The following is a 19,762-nucleotide window of genomic DNA, read 5'->3' as shown; positions in this document are numbered from 1 at the left end:
CTCTCTGCTGCTGCTGCCCATGCCACATTGCCACCGGGGAAAGCTCAACGCTATGATTCAAATTTCTCTATTTCGACCATATCATTCTGATTCTGCAATCGACTATCAGGCCTAGATTTTCGTCTCTCAGAGACAGAGAGAGAGAGAGAGATGTACCGAAAGAAAGATCCCTGCAGAAACTTTCAACGTGGCAGGTAATGGTTATTTTTCTGCTTCTTTCTATCTTCGTACTATCTTCGTCTCTTGAGTCTTGACGTTTGAGTGGATAAGTGTTTGGACGATTCGCCTCGACTATGATTCTATGTTAATAGACTCATAATGTGCTACCACTATTTACGTTTATCTTTTTAATGCTTCGGTATACTAAGTGCAAATGACCTATAAATATTTCTGCGCTAGAAAAACCCGAACTGATTTCAATTCATCTTGTTTGCTTCAATAGACACAGTTCACTTACCTTAGTATCTTACTTATTTCTTTAGCATTCACCGAAGGTTCATACATGATAGGTTGGTGCTTTATTTTTTTTGGTCAACAAAATAAAACTTCAATAATAGAAATCAGTTGAGGAGAAACTCCTGCCAAGATAAGCAAAATTTAAAAGGAAAAGGGAAGGATGAATCCACCTCATGTGACCATGAGAGACCAAGCTTTGAAGCTCCTTTAGTTAAGAAACGGGCTTCTCTGTTAAGAGGTACAAGGAACAAACAAAAAACCACTACAAAAAAACAATTGATAATACCAATTTCTTGGACTGGTCACATTCTGTGAAGTTATCTCTTAGGAGTAAAGGGAAACTTGGATATATTATTGGTGCTATTAAAGCCCCAGAGGTTGGTTCTCCTACTTATGAGAAATGGGAGACAGAAAATTCCACAGTCATGATATGGTTAATCTTCTCCATGAAGCCTGAGATTGGGAGAAGGTTTATGAGAAAAGAAACTGCCAAGGCAATTTGGGACAGTGTCTCCCAGACATTTGACAGAGTAGATGACTCCGCCAAGGTCTATCAGCTCTACCAAAAAATTAATTTAATGAAGCAAGGTGACAGGACCATTTCTAAGTACTACAATGCTTATATTAGTCTCTTAGAGGAGTATGATCACTACAGAGATCTTCAATTGAGCAATCCAGAGGATGAAGCAAAGGTGTATCGTACTCTTGAAAAAGAGCATGTCTTCACTTTACTTGGTGGTTTGAACCCTGATTATGAACCAATGGCTCCAGATTTTAGGCTGGTCCCCTCTTCCATTTTTTGGTGAGGTTTGTAGTTACTTACAGAGCGAAGAGACTCGGCATGTTGCTATGGAATCAGCTCCAGTATCTTCTCTTGAGAAATCTGCCCTCAATTTTAGTTCTTTCCAAGACACCTGTGGAGGTAATAGAGGCCAGGGGCCTAACCTTGGGGAAGACAGAGCAGTTGAGACCAGTGGTACTAGTGGAGGTGGCAGAGACAGGTTTAAATGTGATCATTGTGGGAGATCTGGACATACCAAGGATAGGTGTTGGACTCTTCATGGCCGTCCTCGTGGTACACGGGGTGGTGCTTGTCGTGGCCGTAGAGGGGGAGCTCGAGGAGCACACTTTGTTATGACTGAGGCAGATGCTACCCAGGATGACTCCACTCTGGCAGATGTAGTGTTTCGTAGGGTCATATCACAGCTGAGCACATCCTCTACACCCTCAGTGGCTAGCTCTTCTTCATCATCAGCTTTGCAAGTCTCCACCTCAGCTTCTACTGCAGCCCAGTCTTGGGTCATTGACTCTGGTGCCATTGACCACATGACTGGTACGTCCCATTATTATGATTCCTATACCATTTGTTTTGGTAAGGATAAGGTTCGGGTGGCTGATGGCTCCCTTTCCTCCGTCTCTGGTAAGTGCAGTATCCCTGTTACATCATCTATCTCTCTTATTTCAGTTCTTCATGTTACTAACCTTACCCTTAATCTTCTGTTTGTGAGTCATTTGACAAAATCTGAATTGTTGTGGCACTTTTTTCCCTTCTCATTGTCTGTTTCAAGATTTGGTGACGAAGAAGATTATTGGCAGTGGTTGTGAGGAGCAAGGCCTTTATCTTTTTGAACCTTTTTTGTCCACAGCTCAGTCCTATGTGTGTGGACGTAATGATAGTAGTTCTGTGGATTTTGTTATGTTATGGCATTGTCGTCTTAGCCATCCATCTTTTGTTGTAATGATGAAACAATTACCTCACTTATTTTCTTCTATTGCCTCTTCTCATGTTTTTCAATGTGAACCATGTATGTTTGCCAAACACTATCGTTCACCGTATCCATAAGATCCACTTCTCCTTTTCACATTGTGCATATAGATGTTTGGGGTCCTTCCCCAACTACCTCTTTATTTGGTTATCGTTACTTTGTTTCATTTGTTGATGATTTTTCTCGTGCTACTTGGACTGTTCTTATAAAGCATAAAAGTGATGTCTGTGATGCATTTAAAATTTTTTATCAGATGATTCTTACTTAATTTGATACTCGAATCAAAATTGTTCGGTCTGATAAAGGGGGGGAGTACATGTTTGGTGGCCTCCAAATCTTCTTTACTGATAATGGCATTATTCATCAGCTAACGTGTGTTGACACATCCCAACAATTGAGGTAGCTGAGAGGAAAAATCGCCATTTTTTGGAGGCCACTCAGAGTCTTCTTTTTGGCATGCATGTTCCTAAAACCTTTTGGTCGGAAGCCCTTCTCACTGCTTCTTTTCTCATAAATTGCATGTCTAGTAAACTCCTTGGTTCCAAATCTCCCTTAGCAACCTTATCTTCACAGGTTTTTGCTTTCTCTCTTCCTCCCAAAGTCTTTGGCTGTGTTTGTTATGTGCATATTAACAAACCCCACCACACTAAACTTGATCCCAAAGCCCTCAAGTGTCTCTTTCTTGGGTACTCTTTTACTTTCAAAGGCTACAAATGCTATCATCCTTCTTCTCGTCAGTGTCTTCTCTCCAAAGATGTCACATTTCTTGAATCTGCCCCTTCCTTTGCCCCTTCTCAGCATCATCTTCAGGGGGAGAATTGTGGAAGTGAACAGGCTGCCGATTTCTTTCATTCTCCTCTTCCATTATCTCCTTTTATGCTTGACATTGGAAAACACAGGACTATGGTGGTTGATATTGATGATCAATCAGGTGTGAATACAAAATTGGTTGTTGAAAGTGGTTCTGGTAATGGGAAGAAGAAGGATTACCACATTAAATACAAGAGAGGTGAAGGCTTGCATAATGAAGGAAAGAAGACCTGTCAAGAGTCCTCTTTGGATCCAGATCCACATATTGAGATTCATTCTCCTCAATCAAGTGATATCCCTTCTCCTCCATCTGATTTAGACCTTCCTATTGCTGTTAGAAAGGGGAAAAGAGCTTGTACTAATCCTATAGCCCAGTTTGTTTCCTATGATGCTCTTTCTCCTACAGGTCTTGCCTTTATTGCTCTTCTCTCTACAACTTCTATTCCCAGGAATGTTACTGATGCTATGTCTGACCCAAAGTAGAGACAAACTATGTCTGAGGAGATGGTGGCTCTTGAGAAGAATGGTACTTGGCAATTGGTGGATCTTCCCAGAGGACGTGTCTCAGTTGGATGTCGATGGGTCTATACCATCAAATATAAATCTGATGACACTGTTGAGAGATACAAAGCAAGGTTGGTGACTAAGGGGTACAATCAAGTCTATGGAATTTACTATCAGGAGACATTTGCTCCAATGGCGAAGCATAACTCTGTAAGAGTTCTTTTATCAGTGGCTGCCAATAAAGATTGGCCATTATATCAGTTAGATGTCAAGAATGCCTTCCTTCATGGTGACTTGGAAGAGGAAGTGTATATGCAAACTCCACCAGGTTTCAACATACCTTCAGTTAAAGGGAAAGTGCGTCTTCTCAAGAAGGCACTATATGGTCTCAAACAGTCACCAAAGACATGGTTTGAGCGCTTCCGGCAGGCCATCCTGAAGAATGGGTATTCCCAGAGTCAAGCTGACCACACTCTCTTTACCAAGTGGGGAAATGGTACCATTACAGCTCTTATTGTCTATCTTGATGATATTATGGTCACTGGAGATGATACAACTGAGATAGATAAACTGAAGATCTACTTGGCCCAACAATTTGAAATCAAGGATCTGGGTCCCTTGAAGTACTTCTTAGGGATTGAAGTATCAAAGTCCAAGAAGGGAATCAACATATGTCAACAGAAGTTTGTTCTTGATTTGTTGACAGAGATAGGGATGTTAGGCTGCAAACCAGCAAACTCTCCTATTGAGCAGAACCACAAATTAGGGGAAGCTTGTGGTCCCCCTCTTGTTGATGCAGGAAAGTACCAGAGGCCAGTGGGAAAGCTTATCTATCTTTCTATGACACGCCCAGATATTTCCTTTGCAGTGGGAGTAGTGAGCCAATTTATGCATGCCCCCAAGAGTGGCCACTTAGATGCTGTGTATCATATTCTCAGATATCTGAAGTCTTCCCCAGGAAAAGGGCTGTTGTATACTTGAGAGTGGAAGGTTTCATTGATGCTGATTGGGTTGGATCCATCACAAATAGGAGATCTACCTTCGGCTATTGTACCTTTGTGGGAGGCAATTTGGCTACATGGAGAAGCAAAAAACAGCATGTTGTAGCCAGATCCAATGCAGAAGCAGAATTTAGAGCTATGGCCCATGGAGTGTGTGAACTCATTTGGCTGAAGAGACTAGTTCAAGAATTGGGGTTGGACACTGAAGGGCCCATGAGACTCTACTGTGATAACAAGGCAGCCATCAGTATTGCTCACAATCTAGTGCAACATGACAGAACAAAACATATTGAAGTGGATCGACACTTTATCAAAGAGAAGATTGACTCCGGCTGCATTTGTACCCCTTTCGTGAAGACTGGTGATCAACTAGTAGACATCTTTACCAAGGGGCTTATCTCCCTTTAGTTTAGTACCCTCTTATGCAAGCTGGGAATGCATGACATTTATTCTCTAGCTTGAGAGGGAGTGTTAGAAGTTATGTAATAAGGGTAGTTTAGGAACTAGTCTTATGTCTAGTTGCCTTAATTTTCCCTTTCTTTATCCTTTTTTACCTTTTACCTCCCTAGGGAGGTAGATGTAATACTTTCCTTTATATTGTAGAAGTAATATAGATGTGTGGAGGTCTCTCTCCAACACAAGTCACTCAACCGGAATTATTCTCTTCTCTTCTCTCTCTCGTCTCATTCTTCCTCCTTTCTCATCTTCTTCCACCTTCAACTTCTTCCTCCTCTCCTACTTACTTTCTTAACCTAGAATCCGACTAAATGTTGTTCTAGTCTTGACATTATGGTGGCAATTTTTCTGTTTCTCTTTTCCATAATCCTGTTGCTGATGGGTTTGAGTGCCATTGTCAGGAATAGAAGTTAAGAAATGTGGGATGGGCTTTCTGACTGTTTAATAGATGGAGGAAGAAGCCTTGGTGTTTTGCAAGAGACCTAAATGTGGACAGGTTTATGGAAGAAAAAAGAAGTGCTATTTGGTTAGCAATTGGGATGAGAAGTTTCAGCCAGTTCCTTGTCATTGAGTTTACTAGAGAATCCATTGAGTGGTGCCAATTTCACCTGGTTGAACATTGAGGATAATTCCTCCGTGAGTAAGACTCTTGGCCATGAATGACTGGGGAGGCCATTTCAAGATGAGTAGCATGGAGGTTCACAGACGCCAGTCCCTGACTAAATGCTTCTGCTTTTTATTGCAGGAGAAAATGCTGCTTATAAAAGGCAATTCTGCTTTGAGAAATGCTGGATGGAAAATCCAGGGTTAGTTGATTAACTTTCAGATAGTGTCCCCTTTTTTTTTGTTGGGGGGGGGGGAAGGAAGACCTTGTGCTAAGGCCTAAGCTTAAGTTGTTGGAATTAAGCTGAAGTATTGGAACAAGGAACTCAATGGCAATTTAGTCAACAAGAAATAATTGATTCTCTACACCGTCTCTTTGCTGGAGAGGAAAGGGATGGTGTAGGATAGATAGATCGGAGGATCCAGATCCAATGATTGTGATGGGCTGACACTTGCGGAAATTTTGTTATTGAACATGTCATAAGCAGAATATGTTAAAGATACAGCAGACGGAAGTAAGAGAAGAATTCTATTAGGAAAGAAAGAGAGAGGTGATTGTTTGCTGTTCTGTAATTTAAGAACTTGAAAGAGAATTCTGATCAACAGAATCAATAACTGGACATATCAGATACGTGTATATAAAGTAAATCAGAATTAAGGGGAACAAAAATCCCACAGAATCTGCTGTCAAGACCAGAAAGTTAATTTAACAGTTCACTATCGATCTAATTGAAGGCCAGCACTTTTTTTCTTTTCTTTTTAGAATTAAGGTTTGAAAATTGGCATCTGCAACCTATGTTAAAGTTAGAGATATAATAAGTTTGGTCACTGACCTGTACAATAGAAACATTGCCTCTGTGATGAGCAGATCTGAATTGATAGGAGTTCTGTATGCGTAGTTGTCCAGGTGCCTTGGTCGCCTATAAGGGAAGTGGAAATAAGAAGAAAGACCAACCTAGTGGGAAACAGTGATTCGATTGGAAAAAAAGATAGCAGAAAAAATAGGTATGCTTCAAATTTCATGCAAAAAGTCCAACACTATAGGCCATGGGGGCCAGGAAAAAGCTAGCCCCAGTAGATGTGCTTGGTAGTAGAACTTTTTTTTTCACTCTGTGAAGGTATTTAATGATTCTTTATTCTCGAAATGTTTTCAGTATGTCGATTTTATATGACATCTTATTTTAAAATCTTTTTTCCCATATGCATTGCTCAACAACTCCAGAACTCTTAAAAAAACTCAGTCTCTATCCAAATCATCTCCAGTTGATGGAGGTGTATTGCACATATAAAGACTTTCTAAAATTCATAAATTGACTCTTAAAAGGACTCCTAATCACTCTCTTATGCTGAATTAAAGCAAATAGACTTAAAGCAGAATTCTTAAAAGCTGTTGAGTATTCTAATCTAACTCAAATACTAAACTTCTAATCTCGTGTACTAAATTAACCCTTACTTTATGGGCTTATTTATTAGGCCATTTCATCAATAAACCTAAAAATAATAAGTCCAAGGCCCATAGAACCCAACCATGGGCCAAAATAAAGTCATTCGAGGCCAAATTGGACACCTTTAATTGCATCAATTTTCTCGGTGTTGGAAAAAAAATTGTCATTGAGTTCTACAGTAAGGGAGAATCAACACCACTCGATCAACGTTGTTGAACACTTGCTTTGACTTGATGGTGATTCATTGCTTCTCATAAATATTAGCAACGATTGTCTTCATTACTTCCAAGTAAGGTTGTCAAGGCTTCGCCTAGGCGTCCAGGCGGTTTGTTTTGGGGCGCCTTGTCACCTTGCCGCCTTAAGTTTTTTCACCTCTTGACCGCCTTGATTCGCCTATCACATTGACAACTATGCTTCCAAGTTTTGTGGAGGAAGAAGAAAGTCCATTGTCTCGATATCCTTATGAAGAATGTCAAGTTGTGTCTCTCCAACTGGAATCTGTTCTTGGTACTCCACATCTTCAATTAGATTGTTAATTTAATCCTTAGCTTCAATCTCATGTTCTTTGCAAGAGGATTGAATAGGTAGGGTTGTATCTGCGTCAAGAACCATAATCTTCTTGTCCACTTTTGCCGTTACTTGTGGTTCTTCTTGTGGCTGGATTGCTAATGTTGCCTCTTTTGGCTTCAAGCAAACTTCGTCAACCGGTCCTTGAAGAGCAAACGTCTAACGTACATGGGAAGGATTTAGGGTACACAAATTGCCATCGTGATCAACAATACATTTTCGCTTTTCCAACCATTGCCAACCAACTTTAATGATGCATTTGGAAGATTCAAATACCTCACAACAAGAACCATCACAATGTTAGGAAATTGAAAATTTAGCGAAGACATCATACTTAGACTCAATGATGATCTTGTTGGTCTTTGATGACTTCTCCACCATAGACCACGGGATGAAATTATCATTCTGCCCAATGATCAAATTTGGGATCAAATCTGAGATAAATGAAGCAAACTTCGTTGTTAAGGGAAGAAATCAGATTGATGGAAGGGGAGGGAAGAGAGATGAGACCGATCTGCGTGGGAGGAAGAAGAGAGAAAATGTATGGAAGAAGAGAGGAGAAGATAACAAAAGAGAAGAGAAGAAATCAGGTAGGGGATACCAATCCCTGCTCAACAACACCAAAACTCTTTACAAAAAATGCATTTTTCATTCAAATCATTTCCAGATGATGGGGGGTGTACAAGTGTATTACATATGGGAGAGGGTTTCCCACGACGCCCGAGTACTAATTCGGGCATATGGGAAGCCCGGATTATGAATCGTAAATAGGGAGTTTTGGAGGAGAGAGGGTGTGTAATGTAGTTCTAGATTGGTAGGAGACCAACTAGAAGCCAATAACCAGGATCTACTATGAACTGATAAACTTGGGTAGGCTAAAATTGGGAATTTTGGCCAAATTAGGGTTAGGGTTTGAAGATAGGGTTATGTTAGATTAGTGATGGGAAGTCTATCAGTGAAGGTTACATTAAGTTCTATTAGGTTTAAGAGTGTAATTTGAGTTGGACAGCAAATTAGGTTTGGGTTTACAGGTTTCTGAAAAGAGAATCAAGGGAGGATCTAGGGTTTAGGTTGGGATTCTTGGCCTAGGGTTAGGATAGAGTGTTCCTGGGTGTGTGAGTGAGGTTCAGTCCAAGTATGGGCAGAAACTCTCGGTGGGTTTGGTCTGTGCAGGTTTTAGGGTTTATGGAAACTGATTCAGGTAGGTGGGAATTAGGGTTTTGATGGGAGGTTAGGGCTAAGCTTTGGATCGAGTGGAGCTTGATGGTGGAGGAGTATGTGGTCTGAATTTGGGGTTTCGTGGATGAGTTGACAGGTCTGGTTTGATGGTTGGTGTAGTAAAAGTGAAAATTAAAAGGCAGGGGGGATTGTTAGGGTTGCGATGTAGAGGATTAGAAGAAGAATAATGGGGATGTGGATCACTTCTAACTTACTGTTGTTGATGAAATTCTCTGGCAGCAGCTTGTTGGAAGTTGAAACTTGAATAAAAATCAGATATTGGACAGAAAACTTGAATGAAGCTTCAATAGAACCACACGGGCTTCACACCGCAAGGTGTCGATTGGATCAAACACCAATCCCACCAACGAACCACCCGGGTTTTCCACCACAAGATGTCAATCGGATCAAACACCGATCCCGCCAGCCTTGATCAAACATAAGACAATTCTTCAAAGGAGGAGAGAAGCTGCAGCAGCTTGCAAGAGCAAAATTTTCAAATCTGTGAGGTAATGAGCACTCCCACGATTTCTATTATTTATATTGGCCAAAAGGCCAGCTGTCCTAATCAACCTAGGAGTCTAAAAGCTCCTAGCTGACTCTAATTACACATCACAACCTCTCTCAAATTCGTGGGGAGGTGTGGACCCAACTTATACTTGAAACAAATAAAAGAAAGGTGACTCAATTCACTTAAATTGAACCACTGGTTCAAACTAGTTTTGGACTGGTTCAATTTAAAACACTAAAGCATGAAAATAAACCAAGTATAGAAGCCAATCCCGTATGCAACCTAATTACCCCTACTTTAGGTCCATAAAAGTGACATATTACACTGAAAACAAATGGGACCAATGGCCCAACATGCATATAACCCAACCCTAGAGTTATCCCTAAGGACAGAAGCCCAATTTGGTGATAAATCTGCATCAGTGTGGGTCCTTCACTTTTTTTGTGAGGGTATGTGAAAGACTCCGCACACAGATGACATGTGGATCTTTTGCCCATTACATATATAAAGACCTAAAATTCCTAAATTGACTAATAAAAGGACTTTTAATTACTCTCTTAAACTGACTTAAAGTAAATAGGCTTACAACAGAACTCTTAAAAGCTATTGAGTTATGAGTATCTTAATCTAACTCAAATACTTAACTACTAATCCCGTGTACCCACTTCGTAGGCTTATACATTAGGCCAATTATAATAATGAACCCAAAAATAACAAGCCCAAGGCCCATAGAGCCCAACCATGGTCCAGAATAAAGTCTTCCAAGGCCTAATTCACCCGATTGGACACCCTTAACTGCATCATCATAACCCAACCTTTGTGTTCCGTCAACAAATCCAATGAGTTGTGGGTTAACATTAATAAGAAAAAAAAGTATGAAAGTATTTCTTTTCGTATGGTACTTTATTTTGGTTTTGTGAAAATGAATTAGACAGATTTACCTTTGCTAAATTAAGAGATAAATGAAACATCTAAACACATTGGTTGTAAAACCTGAAGTATAAGCAAATCTAAATAATAAGATGGAGAATAGATATGGGCTGGCTTGACACCTATATTTTGGGCTGTAGGCTGGAAAGATGTCATCCGTACCCAGCTCATACTTATTGAGCCTGAAAATTTATCTGGTTTAAGTTGCGCCTGGCTGTGGCTGGTCAGGAAATTTTTTCCTTGAATACTTGTACCGCAATCCTACATGTGTATATGCATCTGACACATTTGGTATGCAATTTGATTTTCCATTGAGGCAATTTCATGTCATACTTATGCTTTCAATTAGTAAGATTTTTCTAGTTCAGTTCCTGAGAAACTTGGTTGGTTTGTAATTTTTGCCTTGTCTATCTCAGCTTTTAATATGGTGCAACTTTTAATTTTTTAAACCAGACCCTGTATTATGCTTAATATTTTCTTTCCTCTTTCCAGTTGTCATTTTGGTGAGAACTGTAAGTATCTCCATGTGAACCAGCAACAACCAAAACCTAATCCATTTGGTTTCGGGACTGGTTCGCAGTTTCAGCAAACAAATCAGCAACAGCAAAAGTCCAATCCTTTTGGATTTGGAGTGCAGAACAACTCGAAGCCAAAAGAAGCCTCTGATTTTGGTTCAAAATATCAGAATCAATTCAAGGTTTGTAATGTTATATACATCCCTAACATAAATACTATCCTGGATTGCCAATCAAGGCAAAGGTTTCCTTCTGGTATACCTGGCCGTTATATAGTCTTATATGTGATGTCCTTAAGTCTCATCAGATGTCTTATTTTCATGTTCGGTAGTTTCATGAGTTAATGGATCTAGGATACGTAAGCTTTCACCTATTTTTCTTTTCTCATTAAGAAGTTTGGCATACATGATACATCATGTCTATTGTTTGTAATCATGTGTCCTGGGATCAGCCATTTGAAAACAAGTGGACTCGTTCATCAAGTGTACCTGCTGCAAACTCTACTTCTCGACAAGCTGACAACCAGTCCCAGGCTTCTCATAAGTGAGTCCTCTAGTTATAGGACATACTTGCATTCTAGCTTCTGTTTGCAGATTTGTAACTTATTCTGTCTCCTTCTCTCTCTCTCTCTCTCTCACTCACACACACACACATCGTGTGTGGAACTCAAGATTATTTGCTAAAGAATTTTGCATTTCATTGATATCTAGGTGTACGGAATCCGAGTTATGCAAACGTCAAATTGTCGAAGATTTTCAAAATGAGAGACCACTTTGGAAGCTTACCTGCTATGGCCATTCTAAATAGTATGTTTTATGTAACGAGGGTGGGGGAGGGTTAACTAATAATTTCTGTAAACTCCAGTCCTTGGAGGAAGTTTAATATATTTTGCTCCATTCTCTTCTATCTCCATGAGGGAATCACCACGGCTGAATCATGAGTTATTTGCTTTGCAGTGGCCCATGTGACATTGTTGGTGACATTAGCTATGAAGAATTGCGAGCAGAAGCATATAAGGATGCCAAGCAGGGGTTAAGCTTGCAATCAATTGTAAGAGTATTTACACAAAATACAGTATCCTCTATTTCTATTGATGCTTATTTATAAATATTACATTTTTTTGCTGATATCATATATTTTTGCAAGCTTGAAAGTACAGTTCACGCACATGTTACATCTTGACCATTACTTGCCGAGAACAATTTCTAAATTTCTAAATAATTTGTCTATTTTTGCCTGCATATGTTTTTCAGTTGCAACGTGCAACCAATATATGCCAGTTTCTATAATGCCCCCGAGTTTTCAACACAATGATGATTCTCATTAAGTCAGCCCGTATAACGGTATTCCCTCTGTCCTGCAAAGACAGTCCTTCCCATTTTTTGCTGCCCCAAATTCGTTGTCCATATTTCAATTGGGGCAATGAGTGTTTACCAATTTGTCATGAAAAACACCTCCAGTTCACTTACTGTAGTATAAATCACGATGTCATACGATCACAGTTTTATACTTTGGTAATGAATAATTCGTCCCCTTACATAATCATCATGAAGTCTGATCATCATCAAAGTCCTGTCGAGTGGGCTTCCAGGTGATGTCAACCAACCCTCAAAAACTGAGAAGCATTTGTTGGTTGAATAGGAAATAATTTTAGACCTCGATAACCATATAAAAAAGAAAAAGCTGAACCTGTTGTTTGCATAAATGTGCAGATAATTTGAAACCAGTCGACTGATCACTCCATGGAATGCAAGAAGTAGATAACAGAGACCTTAGTTCTTCATCATATCACCATTAACAAGTGTCAGAAGTAGTTATTAAGCAGCACGGGTTGTTGCAAACCACGAACAAAGAGCCTTTTAGACTCAAAACCAGAATCGAGCTTGTTGACAGAGTATCAGTGGAGCTCTGATCGATAATAGTTGCAGCAGATCATCAATAATAGAAGCAAATCAGGGGTTCAACTAAGAACCACTGTACAGTAGGATCGATAATAGTTGCAGCAGATCATCAATAATAGAAGCAAATCAGAATTAGAAGGTAAACACCAAAATAGAAGTTAACATATACTAGGTAAACCAGCCAGCAGTTTGGTGTCAAACTGGGATCGAAGGAAGGTCTGGCAGCAATAAGAAACCCCTCTAAATCTCAGTCTGATCTGGTCAGTGGTTGCAGAGATATGAGGACCAGAAGTTGCAGCAACAGGAAATTAGGAGGAGGTGCAACCACAGGTGTGGAGATGGGATTCTTTGTCTCAGATCAGCATCAGCAACTTCTGCATCGATTGGATTGATCTCTGGTTCTTCACAGTTACAGCAGCAGTAGTATAATGTTGTCACAAGGATAGCAACAAAGCAAGGCTCGATTGGGGGTTGGAGGAAACAACAAAGAAGATAGATGGAGGGGGATAGGGTTTCGGCTCTCTCAGCCCTTCATCCTCTCATCAGGATAAGTATTCTTTAAACAAAGCAATAATCTCGATCTTCATTAAATCGTTGGGGGCCTCCTAAGAGCTCCTACATATTTATGGGCAGCTATTGCTTGCCTTACAAGTAAAAGAAAATTAGAAACTTACAAGAAAAGGAAACAAACTGAAAATCGAAACTCAAGACTACTTACTAACATAGTTGTCATGGTGTCTCGGCGACCCAAGGCGTTGGAGAGGGTCCAAAGTCAAGGCGACACCAAGCAGGCGGCCAAGGCGCCCGCCTAGGCGACCAAGTCGACCAAGGTGCCTGGACGCCTAGGTGTCGCCTAGTCGTCACCTAGGCGATGCCTTGGCAACTATTCTTTCTAAATCTGAAGTTAGAAACTAAATTGAGCTAAGGTTGCTTAATAGACGACCACAAAATATCTAAGAGAATAATTCTAAATTAAAAACAAAGCTGAACTCCTAAATCCCCTACGCATAGACAAAATTGACTCTTCTAATAAAGCCTCCATGCTCTTTTCTTCTTCATGTTCTGATCTATAAGAGAGAGAGAGAGATTTCTGTCAGTGAATTCTATTTCTGGACTTCACTCAATAGAACACAACAAGAAGTAAGTACAGTCAAAGTGAATTCTACTGCTGGACTTGACTCTTTATTATAACAATAAAATACAGCAAGAAGTAAGTACAATCAAATAAGGAAACATAAACAAACAAGGAAAACAAGAATCCTAGTCTAAAGCAACTAACGACAAAAGCCCAGAGAATTAATCAGTCATCCATCATGTTCACAAAAAACCTCTTGTCATGAGCTCCTCCCCCTCCCCCTCTCCTTCCCCCTTCTTCGCCTCTCAACCACCCCCTGCTACTGATCCCAAGGCTTGGTCCTCTCTTCTCTCTTCTCCCTCCTCTACCACTCGCTTTGTTCTCCCTCTTTACTACGTTTAACCTCCCTTGAAGGTTCCTCCAAAGTTGCCCTATGCTCCAGGCTCTTCTCTCTCCGAAAATTGCTAATTGAAAGTCCTGTCTGGTTGGCCATTTCCTTGGCCCCAAACCTTCTTTCAACATTGTAAAATCATCTCTTTCCAAGCAATGGAAAGCTCAAGGTTCTATGGATACATACCTGCTCGATAATGGTGTATTCATCTTCCGATTCTTCTGTGAAGACACTAAAGCACGTGCTCTTGATGAAGCCCCATGGCTGTTTGGCAACAAACCTATCTTCCTCCGCCAGTGGGACCCCTACCTGCAACTCCACAAGGTCGACGTCAGCTCTATTCCCTTGTGGGTTGCTCTTTCAGGCCTCCCCCTCCACTATTGGAGCCAAGATTGTCATAGTATCATCGGCTCTGTTATTGATTTTCCTCTCTACTCTGATGTTCGCACCAAAAAGATGGACCGCCTCACCTTTGCAAGGCTTTGCAAGGATTTGTGTCAGCATCACTGCTGATTCCCCCCCCCCTTCGTGCTTCACTATTGTTGAAGATGATGGGTTCTGCTTTGAGCAACCCATTAGGTACGACTGACTTCCTCCACACTGCATCCACCGCAAGTTCTTCTCTCACCACTCCAAATCATGCTCTGGAAAGGCCACCTTAGAGTCTACGTCGAAGGATGCCCCCGCTGCTACTCTGTCTGATATTGCTGTTGCTTCTCCACCCGTTTCACATACCACTCCATCAGCCCCTGCTTCTGCTGCCTCTGTTGATGGACGCCTGGGTTTGTGCTCCTCTGCCTCTTAGCATATTCCTGGCTTTGCCCTCTTGATGCAGCACGAAGTGCCCACACCCGTAGGAAGAAGAAGAAGAAGAAGTCGACACTAGGGCTTAGTTTGGGAGCCATAGTTTAGGTTTGCATTCTTGTATTTTCCATTCCATACTTAGTTTATTTTCTGTTTTTTAATTGAACCAGTTCAAATTGGTTGCACCCAAGTGGTTCAAGTGGTTCAATTTAAGTTATTTAGTTAAGTGTCTTTTAGTTTAAGTTAGTAGGGTCAATTAGGTCTTATCAGTATTTTAAGTTATTAGCTTTTAATTATAGCCTTTCCCTTCCATGATTTATGAAGGAAGGGTTTAATTTGTATTAGGATTTGGCCATTGGCCCTATTATAAATAAGGTTAAATCGTGGGAGGCTCCCCCACAGTTGATATTTGAAAAAAAAAAAAAAAAAACAGAATTGTTGGCTGCTGATTGTTGCTGCTACTGCTCTTGGAGTGTTTGCCTTGTGGTTCTATCAAGGAAGAAGGGCAGGTGGATCTCCTGTGACTCTTTACGCCGTGACGGCTGGGAGGTTCTTCTCTGAAGGTGGTTCTATCCTTCAACCCTGTTCAAGCTGCTGCAACTTGTTCACCAATTTCTTCTTCTAATCCTCTAGTTCCCCCCCCCCCAATCGATCCTCTTTATTTTTGTGTTTGATTTCCATTAAACCCTAGATCTTGCTGCCCAGTCATATTTGACCATCAGAATTTCTTCAAATTCAAACCACAGCCTCCATACTACATCCCCTCCATTCGATCCAACTTGCAGCCCCATCCTCCCACTCCAACCATAGTTTGCCTTGTCTCTGTGAAACCCAAAAAACCCCTAAATTCCAGAATTAGTACTTCCAGCCAATAAAAACCTCCCATATTTGGATCGAACCTTCCCCTCCCTACCTGGAAAATTCGATCCCAATCTTAGCCCTAAAATCCCATTTAAAACCCTAGTTTTAGCCGAAGTTCTAAAACCCAAAACCCGAAACCCTAACCCTAATTTCTGAGATTCAATTTTTTTAGTTAAACATCATCTATACCTACATTAATAGCTTATCCTAGACCTGCCCATCAATACCCTATAAGATTCATCTCCATATTCATAAACCTAACCCTAGATTTGACCTAAAACTGCAATTCTGTCCTACTGAGACTGCAGAACCAGAAGCCCCTTGATTCCTTTGTTATTAGATCCTTGATAATTGGCCTCTAGTAGGATCTCTCCCTATCTGGAGCTACATTACCTCTACTCGACACCCTCTGTCCTCCCTGACTTCTCCAGGGACCCTAGCCGTGGCCGGAAAAGTCCCGCAGCCGTCACTGCCGTCCTAGAGACCAACCTACATCTGGCTCGCCTCCAAGTCGACTCCAACCCTCTTTCCCAGTTCTCGAGGTGGGCCTGCTGGTACTTCAGATCCTCGTCAGGTTGAACCATCGGTCCTTCGGGGTTCTCATGATCCTTTGGTTTCTCTCTCGCAAGCCCCAACACAGACGTTGCAACAATCCTCTTCTCTGGCGTAGTCGCTGCTACAGCTGCCCTCCTCGATCCGCCCTCCAGACTGCTTTTCGGTGGCCTCTTTATCAAATCCTGTGGTTGCTGAAGTTGGATCCATTGGTCCTCCATTCAGCTTCGATCCTTTGGCTCCTGGCTCTTTGGAACATTACAGTTTGGCCCCTAATTCACTAGCATTGCAGTCTTCTCTTCGTCCTAGTCGAACAAGCCTATCCCTTGCAGGCTTCACCCCTGCGACCTGCCCTACACCCTGGCACCCCCTGCTGTTATCCACCCCTGCTTCTTGCTCCTTCACCCCTTTGGTGTCCTCACACCCCCTTCCCCCTCTCCTCCCTACTCCCCTCGAGCTTTCTCTCACCCGTCCAACCCCATACCCCTCCCTTTAATGAAAGCTGGTATTACCCGTAACACAGGTTCTAAACCCACGTGCCCCCCCCAAACCCCCTCTACCTCTAACCCAACCCTCACTGTAACTAACCCGAGCCCCTCCTTCGCCCTTCATAACCCTTACCTAACCCTAGCCCATTTTACCTTATGCCCATCCATTGTCCTATCTAACCTCGGCCCACCTCAAATCACCCCTGTCCTGGGCCCATCCTAGGCCTAACCCCTCTATTCGACCCCCCTGGTTAGCCCGGTCCTTACCCCTTTGCCCCCTTTGAGCCTGAACCACCCTCACCCACCTATCTACCTACCCCACCCCTTATCCCCCCTCCCCCTTCAAGTGATGGTGGTCCCAGACCTCTGTTCGAAGAGATTCCCCCTATTGTTGCCTAGTTCTATGGGACCCCCTTCCCCCCATCCATGACTCTTTTTCCCCCCTCTCATTTTAGTTCCCCTTTAGGGGCACTGCCTTGACCCCCTTTGATCCGACCACCTTATCTATGGCCCCTTCCCATCGGCTGTTGATTGCCTACTCTCGCAGGCGATACAAAAGCCTTCTCCCTAGGAGAGTGATGCTCCCTTCCCTTTAGTTTCCCATGTCTTTTGGGTTCCTTTGGAATGTCCGGGGTCTTAATCCCTTGTGAAACATACCGATATTCGGGCTCTTATCAAATCCACCCACACTTCCTTATGCGCCCTTTTCGAAGCCCGTGTCCTTTGCCCTTCATAACCCTTACCTAACCCTAGCCCACTTTACCTTATGCCCACCCATTATCCCATCTAACCTCGGCCCACCCCATATCACCCCTTTCTCGGGCCCATACCAGGCCCCAACTCCTCTATTTGACCCCCCTTGGTTAGCCCAGCCTTTACCCCTTTGCCCCCTTCGAGCCTGAACCACCCTCACCCACCTATCAACCTTCCCCACCCCTTGTCAACCTCCCCCTTCAAGTGATGGTGGTCCCAGACCTCTGTTCGAAGAGATTCCCCCTATTTTCACCCAGTCCTGTGGGACCCCCTTCCCCCGCATCCACGACTCTTCTTCCCCCCCTCTCATTTTAGTTTCCCTTCCCCTCGGGGGCACTGCCTTGCCCCCTTTGGCTCGACCCCCTTTGATCCGGCTACCTTATCTGTGGCCCCTTCCCATTGGCCGTTGATTGCCTACTCCTGTAGGCGATACAAAAACCTTCCCCCTAGGAGAGTGATGCCCCCTTCCTGTAGTTTCCCATGTCTTCTGGGTTCCTTTGGAATGTCCGGGGTCTTAATCCCTAGCTAAGCATGCCGATATTCGGGCTCTTGTCAAATCCACCCTATCTTTCTTATGCGCCCTTCGAAGCCCATGTCCTTTAGGAGAATGCCTACCACATTGCCTCCTCTATTGCCCCCTTTTGATCCTTTCTTTCCAACTACGACCACTCCTCTAATGGCCACATCTGGATTTTATTGGACACCTCCAAAATCAACATCTCTATCTCCTTCTCTTCCTAATGAGTCCTAGATTGGTAGGAGACCAATTAGGAGCCAATAAACCAGGATCTGTTATGAACAGGTGAATCGGCTAGGTCAAAATAGGGTTTTTGGTGAAATTAGGGTTCGGGTTAGGTCAAGTCAAGGTAGGGGAGTCTATCAGTGAAGGTCCTGAGATGTTTTGATGGATGGAAGTGTGTAAACTTGAATGGGCAGCAACTTAGGTTTAGGGTTTCGGGTTTTGGAAAAGAGGAAAAGAGGGGGATCTAGGGTTTAGGATGGGAATTTGGGGCTAGGGTTTGGATCGATTATTCCTAGTGTAGGGAATGAAATCCGATTAAGGTATAATGTGTTTCTGATGGTTGGATTGGACTGAAGAATTTGGCTAATGAGATGATCTCCAGAAATAGGACGGATGTTGGGGTTTGAATGGGGTAATGGGAAAACTTGGGCAGGAGAATACTCGATCCAATTATGTGAAGGTGTTGTTAGCTGAATGGTGTGAATTCACCAAGAGGGGGGGTGAATAGGTGAAGGTAGGAAATTATAATACTTAATGCGGAAATAAAACAAATTATCAATATAATGACAAGCAATAAATCAAAAGTGACATAAGAGATTTATAGTGGTTCGGCCAATACTTGCTTATGTCCACTCCTCTCACCTTAGAGAGAATTTCACTATAACAACTCTTGAGTGTGAGCAAGAGAACTCGTACAACTCTTGAATAATGAGCAAGAGAACTCAACAACAACTAATCTTGAGTTAATGAGCAAGAGAACTCAACCTACTTATAATATGTAAAATGAATATACTAAAGGTTTAGAGTTACCTCAATCTTTAGTAATGATATGCTACCTTTCAATCTTGAACTTTAATGCAAGTTGAATGAAGGAAGCTAAGTGAGTGAATGCCTTGAATGAGTGCTTGAATTCTCACTTGAGAGTGACTTGTTTTTGGAGGCTCTTAATTATGATTAGCAGTGGTGTTTAGAGCCTTAAACAAGTGGGTATTTATAGGCTAGATAGCTTAATTTAATTAGGAATCTAAATTAAGATCGGATTCCAAAAGCCATATATAATCCAGTATGCTGGATTCCAATATGGAATGCCGGATTACCTAATTTCCATATTCAACAGGGGAATAACGGTCAAATTATAACAGTAATATATTGATCCGGTATGCTGGATATCTATCCGGTATGCCGGATCAGGGTAAAACACAGACCAAAAAGGATCCGGTATGCTGGATCATTATCTAGCATACTCCGGAGGGCTACTGTGACTATTTTCCTGAGACTCCCATTGATCCGGTATGTCGGATTGGGCAATTTCAGTGGAAATAGGCCAATTCCATTAAGGGGTTGGTTTGGGGGGGGGGGGGGGGTTCCAACACTAAATGGTCATATGTCTAAGGGGTCAATTTACCTCCTAAG

General features: G+C 42.1%; 1 protein-coding gene across 2 annotated transcripts in view; it reads left to right on the top strand.

Moving 5' to 3' along the window:
• Positions 1-19,762, top strand: part of LOC122660938 (zinc finger CCCH domain-containing protein 46) — a 50,336-nt gene continuing 30,574 nt past the window's right edge. The window contains exons 1-5 of one of the 2 annotated variants that reach the window (XM_043856198.1): positions 1-194; positions 10,760-10,964; positions 11,228-11,325; positions 11,493-11,588; positions 11,739-11,832. In XM_043856198.1, coding sequence (XP_043712133.1) covers positions 151-194; positions 10,760-10,964; positions 11,228-11,325; positions 11,493-11,588; positions 11,739-11,832 — 537 coding nt within the window. In that variant the 5' untranslated portion in view covers positions 1-150. The remainder of the gene's footprint in view (positions 195-10,759; positions 10,965-11,227; positions 11,326-11,492; positions 11,589-11,738; positions 11,833-19,762) is intronic. The other variant, XM_043856199.1, reaches the window with a different exon arrangement.

This window comes from Telopea speciosissima, chromosome 5 (genome assembly GCF_018873765.1).
Source record: "Telopea speciosissima isolate NSW1024214 ecotype Mountain lineage chromosome 5, Tspe_v1, whole genome shotgun sequence".
Lineage (NCBI taxonomy): Eukaryota > Viridiplantae > Streptophyta > Magnoliopsida > Proteales > Proteaceae > Telopea > Telopea speciosissima.
Note: the sequence above shows the minus strand (reverse complement) of the source record. Positions and strands in the feature narration are given on the sequence as shown.